The sequence below is a fragment of the Mirounga leonina genome, unplaced genomic scaffold (assembly GCF_011800145.1).
Source record: "Mirounga leonina isolate KUSES-001 unplaced genomic scaffold, KU_Mleo_1.0 Mir_173, whole genome shotgun sequence".
Classification (NCBI taxonomy): Eukaryota; Metazoa; Chordata; class Mammalia; order Carnivora; family Phocidae; genus Mirounga; species Mirounga leonina.
The window spans coordinates 63,437,496-63,450,326 of record NW_023270447.1 but is presented as its reverse complement, the minus strand read 5'-3'; the positions used below and the strand labels follow the sequence as shown (position 1 = coordinate 63,450,326).

General features: G+C 41.6%; 1 protein-coding gene across 1 annotated transcript in view; it reads left to right on the top strand.

The window, feature by feature from the left end:
* The first annotated feature begins 4,880 nt into the window (after positions 1–4,880).
* The window catches only part of RLF (RLF zinc finger), an 85,830-nt gene continuing 77,879 nt past the window's right edge, over positions 4,881–12,831 (top strand). Inside the window, exon 1 of the mRNA XM_035018916.1 lies at positions 4,881–5,150. Coding sequence (XP_034874807.1) covers positions 4,914–5,150 — 237 coding nt within the window. The 5' untranslated portion in view covers positions 4,881–4,913. The remainder of the gene's footprint in view (positions 5,151–12,831) is intronic.

Genomic DNA, 12,831 nt, shown 5'->3' with positions numbered 1-12,831 from the left:
CCAAGGGTCAGACACTTAACCAACTGCACCACCCAGGCGCCCGCCATTTAACCATTTTTAAGTATATGGTTCGGTGGCATTAAGCATATTCACATTATTTTTTTTAAAGATTTTATTTATTTATTTGACAGAGAGAGACACAGTGAGAGAGGGAACACAAGCAGGGGGAGTGGGAGAGGGAGAAGCAGGCTTCCCGCTGAGCAGGGAGCCCGAAGCGGGGCTCGATCCCAGGACCCTGGGATCATGACCTGAGCCGAAGGCAGGCGCTTAACAACTGAGCCACCCAGGTGTCCCGCATATTCACATTATTGTGCAACCATCACCACCATCCATCTCCAGAACTTTTTTATCTTCCTAAATTGAAACTCAGTGCCTATTAAATACTAACTCCCTATTCTCCCTTCTCCCAGTCCCTTGCAGCCACTGTTCTACTTCTTGTCTCTGTTTTTAAAATCTTAGGGTACCTCACATAGGTAGTATCACATATTTGTCTCTGTGACTTACATATTTCACTTAGTATAATGTCCTTGAGGTTCATCTATTGTGTAGCATGTGTCAAAATTTCCTTCCTTTTCAAGACCAAGTAATATTCCATTGTATGTATACACCACATTTTGTTTATCCATTCATCTTGGGTTGAAGATGAATGCTTGGGTTGTTTCCACCTTTTGGTGATCATGAATAATGTTGTTGTGAACATGAGTATACAAATAACTGCTCAAGTCCTTGCTTTCAATTCTTTTGGTGCCTTTCAGTTGAGGACATAGAGCAAAAGATATGGAAAAGATGTTCCTGAGCTTAAATAGTGGTAGTTACAAAAGCAAATATTTAGAGTTGTACTTTGTGGTGAGTGCTAGATCTTGAAAGACAGAGAAACCTGTGTTCTTTAATATAGTTATAGAGTGTATGTGTGTGTGTATGTGTATGTGTACAGAGAGAGAGAGAGAGAGAGATTTTTGCCAGGGCATGGTGCCTTTGGATAATATTAATGGACATAAGTATGTAAATGGTATTAGAACTGGGTGAGTATAGCAATGAGTGTAGAAAGAAAGGTTAGGATTCCTGGGTGGCTCAGTCAGGTAAGTGTCCAACTCTTGATTTCAGCTCGGGTCATGATCTCAGGGTCGTGGGATTGAGCCCCGTGTTGGGCTCTGTGCTCAGCATGGAGTCTGCTTGTCCGTCTCCCTCTGCTCCTCCCCACTGGCCACACTCTCTCTATCAAATAAATAAATAAAATCTTAAAAAAGTTTGAAGGGCTGTGCTTGTGACATTTAGAAATTAGAAAGAGAAGGGAGAGCAAGAAAAGAAACCAGGAAGAAACACCAGGAGAATATGGAGACATGGAAGCCAAGTGAAATCCAATGTTGGGGAACGATCAAGAAGCCCAAACACTGCCAAGAGACTAGATAAAGGACTGATAATTTGTCATTTGATTCAACAAAAATGGAAATTACTGGTAACATTAAAAAAAGCAGTTTCAGGGGCACCTGGGTGGCTCAGTCGTTAAGCGTCTGCCTTCAGCTCAGGTCATGATCCCAGGGTCCTGGGATCGAGCCCCGCATCGGGCTCCCAGCTCTGCGGGAAGCCTGCTTCTCCCTCTCCCACTCCCCCTGCTTGTGTTCCCTCTCTCGCTCTCTCTCTGTCAAATAAATAAATAAAATCTTAAAAAAATATATCTTAAAAAAAAAAAAGCAGTTTCAGGGACGCCTGTGGCTCAGTCAGTTAAGTGTCTGCCTCTGGCTCAGGTCATGATCCCAGGGTCCTGGGATCGAGCCCTGCGTCAGGGTCCCTGCTCAGTGGGAAGCCTGCTTCTCCCTCTGCCTGCTGCTCCCCCCTGCTTGTGTGCTCTCTCTCTGACAAATAAATAAATAAGTAAATAAAATAAATCTTTAAAAAAATAAAATAAAAATTAAAAAAGCAGTTTCAGTTAGGAGTGGGGATGAAAGCCTGGCTGAAAAGTGTTCAAGAGAGAATGAGAAGAAAAGTACAAATGGAGGGTTTGGCCAGCTCTCTGTAGGAGTTTTTCTATAAAAGAGAGCAGAGAAATGGGACGGAAACTAGAGGAGGATGTGGTGGAGTCAAAGAAGGTTTGTGGTTTTCTCTGTTGTTGTTGTCTTAATAGCAGGAACATAACATGGCTCTGCATCTCCAGCCCTGCCCTCCCTGAAGTTCCAAAGACATATATCCAAGTACATCCATTTGGATGTCTTACAGGAAAATTAAAATTAACCTGTACCTATCCCAAGCAGAACTCTTGGTTCTCTCTCCCCTTTTCCCCAACCTGTTCTTTCTCTAATTCTTCATTTTTCTCGGTAAGCATCATTGCCAACCATTCAACCCCAAAGCCATGCGGCCATTTCAGATTCCTCTTTCCCTCACTCCTCATAACCAGTGCGTTGTCTGTTGGTTCTGCTTCCAAAATGTTTTCTTAATCTGTTTACCTTCACAATTGGGACTGCTACAATAGCTTCATTCTTGCCTCCCACCACCTATTCTGCATATGGTGGCAGCAAGGGTATAAATCAGATGATATCATACAACCACTTAACACTTTCCAGTGGTTACCTGTCACACTTTATAAGATTTATTTATTTGAGAGAGACAGTAAGAGAGAGCACGAGTGGGAGGGGGGACAGAAGGAGAGGAAATCTCCAGCAGACTCGCTGCTGAGTGCGGAGCCTGTTAACGACATGGGGGCTATATCTCACAACCCTGAGACCACAACCTGAACCAAACTCAAGAGTCAGATGCTTAACAGACTGATCCACCTAGGTGCCCCTACCTGTCACACTTTAAATCCCCACTGCTTGCCTTGAGCTATAAAATCCTATATTATCTGGTCCTTTTCTCCTCACCACCTTCCCTGTCTCGAACCACACTACAGATACACTGACCTTCTCTCCACTCCACCAATCCTGCCTTTTTTAAAACCTAATTATTTATATTCTAAAGATACCAAAAAAGTACAGAGAATATTATAGAAAACCATGTGTCCACTACCTAGATCTAACCCATTAATATTTAGTCACATTTGTCCATTAGAATATGTTGTTCTCTGAATCTCTATTACCTGGGAAAGTGTTCAGCACACAGTAGGTGCTAATCATCAATGTGGGTGTATGCAGTTTACTATGCTAATATCTGAAGCTTTCATTCATTCATTTACTGGCTGTATATTTCCATGTGTGAGTATACCATAATTTGTTTATCCATCTCTCTACTGTTGAACATTTAGGCTCTTTTTGATATTTTATCATTATAATAGTGTTGCAATGAACATCAGCAACATAGTGGTTAAAAGGTCAGATTCTGGGAGTGCCTGGATGGCTCAGTCAGTTAAGCGATGGACTCTTGATTTTGGCTCAGGTCATCATCTCATGGTCGTGTGATCAAGCTCATTGGGCTCCATGCCAGAGAGATTCTCTCTCTCTCCTGCCCCTATCTAAAATAAAAAGAGGTTAGATTTTGGAGCAGACTACTTGGGATTGAATTCTGGGCACCATAACTTACTAGTTCTGTCACTTTGGTCATGTTACTTAAATTCTCTGTGACTGTTGCCTGAATTATAAAATGAAAGTAATAATAGTAACTTTTCATGGTATTGTTAGTAGGATTAAATGTGTTGAAATATGTAAGGAACCTTAAAAAGTGCCTGACATATTAAATCTCAATGAATATCAACTCTTATTATTATCATTAGGAATTGCTGAGTCACAGGACATGTATCTTCAATTTTATTAAATATTACACATTCTTCTAACTGATGTACCAGTAAGTGCCTCCACCAGCAATATATAAATTCCATATTCCTAAATCCTAAAACACGGTACTAATTTTAAAATTTCTGCCAATCTAATGGATATGAAATTATATCTACATATATTTTAAGTTTATTTAATCTCTACACCCAACATGGGGCTGAACTCACATCCCTGAGATCATCGCATGCTGTTCTGACTGAGCCAGCCAGGTGCCCCATATATTGTTTTTAATTTGTACTTTGATAATTAACAGTGAAGTTAAACATCTTTTCATGGGTTTATTGGCCATTCATATACCTTTTTTGGTGAACTAGTTCTGTATATCCTTTATTCACTTTTCTACTGGATTGTATGCTTTTTTTCCTTTTGATTTTGGGAAATTTTTTGGATATTAATCTTTTGATGGTTTTGTATATATGAATACCATCTAGTTTTTGGCTTTTGTGTTGCATCTTTTTAAACTTACGTTGTTACGGAATTAACAAATTTTAATGCAGTCAAATCTAACAATATTTTCCTACATGGTTTGTGCTTTTTGGATCCTATTTAAGAAATTCCTCCTGATTTTGATATCACACAGATATATTTCCTGAAAAATATTTCGAGGCCTTTAATCCATCTGGGATTTATTTTTGGATATGGTTTGAAGTAGAAATCTAATTTTATTTTTTTCCTACTGGAAAAAATTTTTTCAGCACCATTTCTTGAAGAGTTCATCCTTCCCCTACTGATTTGTAATGCCCACTGTTATAAACCACCTTCTCACGGAACTAGTCTTCATTTCAGCTTCATAACCTTTGCTTATGTTCCTTCTACTGGGGATGCTTTTCTCTCGTTCTTCAGATAGCAGCTCAAGTGTCATCCCTCTCATATCTAGGTTATGTCTACATGTATGTCAGGCCCGGTGACTCCGTGACTCCAAAGAGTCTGGAAAGGCTGAGACAGGTAGGAGTGAGGCCAGTTGCTTCCAAGCTGTTGCCAGGGCGGCTGTTAGGAAGGCCGCCGAGAGGAGGAACACCCTGAGTCCCCGTGACGGAATCCGGTCGGCGCCCGCGTCGCCAAGGAGTGCGTCACCACGTGCGGTCGGCCGGGGGCGGGGCCAGGTCTGAATCACGTGGCTTGGTTGCCTACGCGCTGCTGGGCCGTGGGAAGATGGCGGACGGAAAGGGAGACGCCGCCGTCGCCGCCGGGGCCGGGGCTGAGGCTCCGGCGGGAACGGGAGCCGGAGACGGAACCGAGACTGAGTCCATGGCTCGGGGTCATCGCCCTACATCTCCGGCGCCGGGAGCCCCGGGACTGCGACCGTGTCTGTGGCAGCTGGAAACAGAGCTGAGGGAGCAGGAGGTGTCGGAGGTCTCATCTTTGAACTACTGCCGGAGCTTCTGCCAGGTGAGGGGCTGACTGGCTGGCTGAGGGCGGCGGGGTGGGGAGGCCAGGGGAAGAGGCCCCCGGATCCGTTGCCGCAGCCGGGGCCGGACTGAAAGGCGCCACCTTCGTGTCTCGCCGCGCCCCCGGGCCGGGAAGGCCCAGCTTGGGAAGCTCGACCGCTGGCCCCCCTTCACCACTGCCCGACTTTGGCCACCGCCAGGGCGGGTTGCGCTGGGCCAGACTGAGAGCCCGGAGGGCGCCGGCGGCTCCCTGGAAGGGCCGTGCCCTGTCGCCGTTGCCTGTCCCCCTGCCGGGTGGTTGGAGCGCCATTGCCTCCTGAGAGATTGATTGCTCGTTCCTGCTGGGAGATCCTTTTTTGAGTGCATTTCTCCAAACTGGAAAACCTGGGTTTTCCTGAATAATCCGGAGATATGTGTTGGGGCCAGAGACTTATCTTTGGAGTCAACGTCATGTGGGCCCCTAAAAGGTCTGACAGTTGGCTTTGAAAGGCGTCTAGGGCTTTCTCATTAGGGATTGTGGAGCCCATTGGTTGTTGTTTTTTTTTTCCTTATTTTATTTTATTTTATATTTATTTATTTATTTATTTATTTTTTCTTTGAGGCGGGGAAGGGGGAGATTGTTAAACTGTTCTTTCGCCTCTTCTGTATTCCTTTGAGGATTGTGCTACCAGGAATGAGGCTATGGAGCTTTGTAGTGGTTATTACGGTCTTTGAGTAGAAGAGGATTGAGAAAGATGTGGAGTGTGGTCTCTTTTGGCAGTGGTATGACCATTTCTGTGCTGTAGCGGGTCCTAACCCGTGGTTACATATTTATTGGTATGTTTAGTTTGGTCTCCATGGCCACTTCGAGATTTTTCTCTATAAATTTAAAGATATGCCATTATTACTTCTACGGTTTGTTCTACCAGGTTTCAGGGCAACCCTCTGCTCCTCACCTGGTGTATCTTAGAAAATGCAAAATAATAGTAGTATGTTGGTACTTGGACTCTTGATGAGTAGTTGAGTGTGCTGAATAAATTGCAGTGTTCCAAAGTTGTAATTTTAGGGGACAGTTTGCTCTGTTGGTCCAGTGGAAAATAAGAAGTAGACTTGCTTGATTGCTTTTCTTCATCCACTCTGCTGAGCTAGAGACATCTCACCTTTTCAAATGGAATTTTGTCCTTGCTAATACATTGTATCATTATAGTTTTTATGTATACACTCTGCAGCATTTCCCTGCACTAGGAAGTGTGGAGGTGTAATTGTTCTTTTGCTTCTTCCCTAGTAATGAACCTTCCTACTTTACTACACACATTTATTCTACAAACTTTTACTGACTGCATTGGGTGGTGTCAGGCACTTTACCAAGTGCTGAGGAAATGAGTAAGACAGCACTTACCCTTGATGAGCTTACAGTTGGGAGGAGGTGATAGAAATAACAGTATTTCCAAAAAACAGTTTCGGTAATGATGGAAAAGGAGGTGTTGTAGAGACAGTTGAGAGGGGAAAGCCATCCAGGGACATCCTGATGGGAACGGCAGTTAACTAGTAAAAATAAATTAAAAGTTTAACTATGGGTTGTAGTTACGAACTTAGAAGTAACTGGGAGAGGCCACTTTAGATAGGGTGGTCCAGGGAGCCCCTATGTCTGAAAGGATAAAAATGAGTCATGGGAATGTTGGGGGAGGGGAGGAGAGAGGAGCAGAGCATTTCAGCGCCAAAAGGTAGAGATGAGAAGGAAAGTTGAAGCTTTGGGAGAATGGGGAGCCAATTGGACAAGGAGGAGGAGTGAGGAGGAGGACAGGAGAAGAAATGTGGGTTTGGGGGAAATCCTTCTTAGCTTGTGTTGTTATCTTAGAAAGATAACAAGAATGGATGTAACTAGTCAAATTGAAGCTTGTCAGAGGATACCATATATATATGTGTATATATATATATATATATATATATTTTGGTTTGTTTGTTTATGCCTGGTGCTTTCAGCTTTCATCTCATTTTAACAATGTTTTAATATCTTGAGTCTTGGTGACACCTAGAAATGTAAGGGCACAGAAGAATTTAAGAAGGAAAGTACTTTTATAATTTTTTTCTATGAGTTTTCCTTTTGGCCTAAAATTTTTCCCAAAATATTTTTTTGGACTAATAAATGAAATAAGAAAGAAGTTCCTATGATGACGATATGTTATAATAGGAAGCACATTGGATTGAGAGCTAGTTGGGTCCTAATTGTGACTCTACCACTTATTAGCTAATAACCTTGGGCAAACCGTGCCTGTGGAATTTATTTTGTTTTCTGGCCTTTATCTCCTTATAATGCTTTATACAAACAGTAGAATAGAAAGTTTATATACAACTCTTCACAATATTTGTCACAATATTTTTGTCACTTTTTTTTTCCAATAGCCCAGATAAAATCAATTCAGGGTGTCCTTGTTCATAATTTTATGATGAAGGAGGAACAATATCACCATTCAAATTTGGTTGAATAGCTCTTGGTTTCACATTTGAAAGGCAGAATAAGATTTATTCATCCACTCACTGTGTGGTGTGCCTGACATCGCACTAAGTGCTAGCCATAGGAACATGCCCTCTAGGAGCACTTAATATGTATAGGTAGCTTGGCTTGTGCTCTCTGGGATACTTAACTACCACAAAAGTATTTTCATCGGTATTTAGTTTTTTGGGGTTTTTAAAAGATTTTATTTATTGATTTATTTAAGGGAGAGAGCACAAGCAGGTGGCAGGGCAGAGGCAGAGGGAGAAACAGACTCCCCTCTGAGCAGGGAGCCGATTAGGGGCTTGATCCCCGAACCCTAGGATCATGACCTGAGCCAAAGGCAGATGCTTAACTAACTGAGCCACCCAGGTGCCCCATCAGGTATTTAGTTTAGAAGTGTTCCAGAGACTTAGGTTGTACCAAGTAGATCCCTCCTGCAACAGGCTGGGACCATATTCTCTCTAGCTCTTGCAGTATGGCTCTATCTTTGGAATTGCACCAAATCAAGAAATAAACCAACATATGAAAGGATAGAGAGCTTGTCTCATTCTGGGCATGTTTTCAATTTTCAGAAGTTTGTGAAGATGATAAAAATGAAACTTCAGAAGTAATAGTTACTAAGAAAATGATACTTAGATGAACTTGTATTCAGTGAACATTTGTATTCAATGACAGTGGGATATGGCTTTTCCCTCCTTTCCCTTAATTCCTTTTCTGAAAACATTGTCTTCCAAATGGTGTGGATAAGATTAACTCCAGAAAACAAGTCTTTGTTTTGTTGAAAAATTGCTAATATCCTCTCAAGTTTCTGCTGTATTTTGGGCATCATGATTCCTAAAGTTTTACAACTGGTAGTTTCTTTGTAATACATATTTTGAAGGTTTTTTAAGTAACATTAACAAACTTGAAATTATTGGATGAATGATTATACTTTGAGAATACCAGACAAAGTAGTTTTATGAGTAAACCTTGTTTATATGAAACAGTTCTAGGTTCTAGTCTAATAGTGACTTTATAGATTTTTAAATGTTAAAATAAGTAATTACAGCATATATTTAAGTTTCTCCTAGGTCAGTGACTGAGTACAAAGGGTCTAAGTCAGATAGGCATACTGGCTTCACCATTTAAGCTAGAGATGTGACCTTGGTATGTTACTTTCTTTAACTCTTAGTTTTCTCATTGGCAAGTAGAATAATAATAGTACTTGTTATCCATGTAAATGTATTGTTGTATGGACTAAATAAGATAATCTGTAAAAAAAACAATGTTCCCGGAATTGTCGAGTTGCCCAGATTTCTTAACTTGAGAATAAAAAGTCTTCACCACCTTACCCCCAGTTTACTTATCAGCTCTTAACCAAGCCAGTCCCATCACCATAATCCTACTCTTATTTAGGGGTACTGTACTTGGGGTTCTTGGACCAAAATGTGATCTCAGTTACTCCTGTGATTAAAATTTTGCCTGTGAATTTCCAAGTGTGTTATTTTGGGAAAGGTGATCTTAATTTTCATTTGATTCTTCAAGATCCAAGGCCTGTCTTAGGCTTTCAGTAAATATTTACCAACTGCTTGATCTCCAAAAGGATAGAATTGCTACTTTTACAAGATCTCAGGTCATTAAGCATTCTGTCTTTCCCTTTCACTGTGCTGTTCTGTCCTTTTCTCTCATTTTCTGTAGGGCAAATTTTCCTTGTTTAGGGCCCAGTGCAAATACCACCTCCCCTGTGAAGCTTTCTCTGATTTCACTAGATAAATTTCCTCTTAGATGTTTGTGTTCTTTTGACACTTTGAACATACCTATGCTTTTAACTCTTGCTTTTCTTGCTGTCACTGTCTTAGTTCAGCCTTCATAATGTCAGTGGAGCAATGTTTTCACTAATTCTCTTGCTTTCTGACTGGCTTCATCTACAGTCCATCTTGGTATTCTTTCTAAATTGTAAATATAGTCTCATTAGGCACTATATTCCCTAAAATTCTTAAATAGTTTCTTTTTAAAAAAATTATTTATTTATTTATTTGACAGAGAGAGACACAGCGAGAGAGGGAACACAAGCAGGGGGAGTGGGAGAGGGAGAAGCGGGCTCCCGTGAAGCAGGGAGCCCGATGCAGGGCTCAATCCTAGGACCCTGGGATCATGACCCGAGCCGAAGGCAGACACTCAACGACTGAGCCACTGAGGTGCCCCTTAAATAGTTTCTTACTCCAAAGACGAGATAAAATTCTGACTTACTAGCCTAGCCTGGCAGACAAAGCCTTTTAGAATCTGGACATTGCCTCCCCCTTTACCAGGTCCTAGCTCCCACCTTTCCAGCTTCTTTTTTTGGCAGGGCGGGGGGTGGGGGGGAGTCTACCTTCACTACAGTATCCATCTCTCAGTTGGCCTAATTAACCTCAAGGTCCTCCCTTCCCCATCTGCCTATTTATCTTTTAAGAACAGGTTCAGATATTAAGTCTTTCAGAAGTGTTTTCTTTTTTCAGCAGACAGAATGAGGTGATTCTTTCACTTAATGTACATCTTTTATGTAGGTGTGGTACCTGAACAGTTGTTTCTGGTTTTTGTCTGTTATTGACTAGTAAGCCAACCTGAGCAGGGGTCTTGTTTAGTCTTTTTTGTATACTTGGTACCTAGCAATTAATACAGTGCCTGGCATAAAACTAATTTGTTGAATGAATTATATGTAGAACTTCATGATATACTCAAGAGGTGAGTACTTCAAAAAGAACACTTGATGTAAAATCTGGTATGTTAAAAAGCAACTTTATCATAAGAAATTACTGTAAAGGAACAGGAGAGGACACTTGGCTCATTTCTTGGAAACATAACTTGTCAACTTAGCCTACATTCATATAATAATGTACACATTTACATCGGCGGAACGAGGAGTAATGTTGTTGGAGGGAGAAAATTGGAGGCATTATAGTATTGAGGAAGAGTTAGCAACCTAATAAGGTAACAGTTTGAAGATGTTGAGCTGGAGAGGAATCAGTCTTCCTAACTCCTTGAGATTGGTGGTCATGAAAACTCTTGAGCTCTTGCTCTTTATTTTAAAGGATTTTTAATACTTTACCTTTTCTTTTTTGTGCTGCCTTCTCTTGGGAGATGTCTAGAGACTAGATGACAGGTAGTTATAATGGCAGAAGCTAGCATTGCACTGCATTATGACCAAAATGTAACTATAAATGTGACTTGTGAAGCAGTGAGAACTTTGGATGCTGTCATGTACTTGGTACCACCCAGTCTCTTTTATAGTAGTGATTCCTGTGTCTACCTGTGGATCATGCTCTTCTGAACAATGTTAATAAAAAGTCTAATACAAAGCACCATTTATTTCAAGCCTGCAAAGGCATTGGTAAACTGAAGTGTGCTTTGTTTTCACTTAGTTCTAGACACCTGTCACCTCTCCCAGAGGCCTTCCTTGACTGTCTTATCTTAACGCTTCCCCATCTTCCAACTCCTTAACACTGCTTTCTGTTTCTTTAAATCACCAGCTACTATCTGATGTCTATGACAAATATGTCTGTCTGTCTGTCTCTGCATCTGGAATGTAAGCATCATGAGGGTGTTGATTGTCTTGTTTACCCAGTGCCTAGAATTGTCCCTGACACTTACTGGGTATTCAATCAAGATTTGTTGACTTTTTTTTTTTTTTTTTTTAAGATTTTATTTATTTATTCGACAGAGAGAGACATAGCGAGAGAGGGAACACAAGCAGGGGGAGAGGGAGAGGGAGAAGCAGGCTTCCCCGCGGCGCAGGGAACCCGATGTGGGGCTCGATCTGGGATCACGACCCGAGCCGAAGGCAGACGCTTAACAACTGAGCCACCCAGACGCCCCAAGATTTGTTGATCTTTTATCTCCTCCCTTCCTTAAATCCCTGACTAGACTTCTTGAGAGTACCAAGTCTTACCTGTCTTTATTAAGAAATAGGGACATGTTTTGGTTAGCCAGTTTATGTTGCTTCCCAGTAGGGATCCGGTCTTATTCTTTGTTATTGATTACTAAAGAGTAGAAATTAGGGCGCCTGGGTGGCTCAGATGGTTAAGCGTCTGCCTTCGGCTCAGGTCATGATCCGGGGGTCCTGGGATCGAGTTCGAGTCCTGCGTCAGGCTCCCTGCTCAGCAGGGAACCTGCTTCTCCCTCTGCCTCTCTCTCTGTCTCTCATGAATAAGGAAATAAAATCTTTAAAAGAGTAGAAATTAATTTTATTTATGCTTTTTAAGAATTTCCCATGGTTGGGCGCCTGGGTGGCTCAGTTGGTTAAGCGACTTGCCTTCGGCTCAGGTCATGATCCCGGAGTCCTGGGATCGAGTCCCACATCTGGCTTCCGGCTCAGCGGGGAGCCTGCTTCTCCCTCTGACCCTATCCCCTCTCATGCTGTTTCTCTCTCTCTCTCTCAAATAAATAAATAAATAAAATCTTAAAAAAAAAAAAAAGAATTTCCCATGGTTATCTATATTCCACAAATATTTAAAGTAAAGCCCCCCCCCCCCTTTTTTTAACAGAGTTTGCTTAGCCAGATTGAAACATTTTGGATATGATTGACATCAAACTGGAAAACTTGTACATAGATAAGGGATTGGGCAAGATGGTATAAAAAGATCCCTCAAGCTCTCATTGCTCACTAAAGCCAGTTATAAGCCATTATGTGAAAAATTAGAGGGACTATTTATTTATTTATCAATCTTTTATGTGCCAAGCACTCAGGTAGATGGTGTTATTTTCTTTCTTTTTTTTTTAAAGATGTTATTTATTTATTTGACAGAGTTAGTGAGAGCAGGAACACAGCGGGGGAGTGGGAGAGGGAGAAGCAGGCCTCCTGCCGAGCAGGGAGCCCGATGTGGGGCTCGATCCCAGGACCCTGGGATCATGACCTGAGCCGAAGGCAGACGCTTAACGACTGAGCCACCCAGGCACCCCTAGATGGTGTTATTTTCATTTTACAGATAGAAAACTGAGACTCAGGGAAATAAAGTAACTTTCCCAGGGTCACACAGTTAGTAAGCTGTGGCAGTCTTCAGATTCCTAAGTCCATGTTCTTTTTCCTATATCAGCATTTCCTAAACTGTTTTTTGTTCCATGAGTTCTGTGTATTAGTAAGTACTTCTTGAAGTAAGGATTGTATGTTCATGTAAGTTGGGATAAATGTTTTTTAATGTGTCATCTTATATATGTTAGGATGCACTGTGAGTCTCCTAGAGAGCATTCA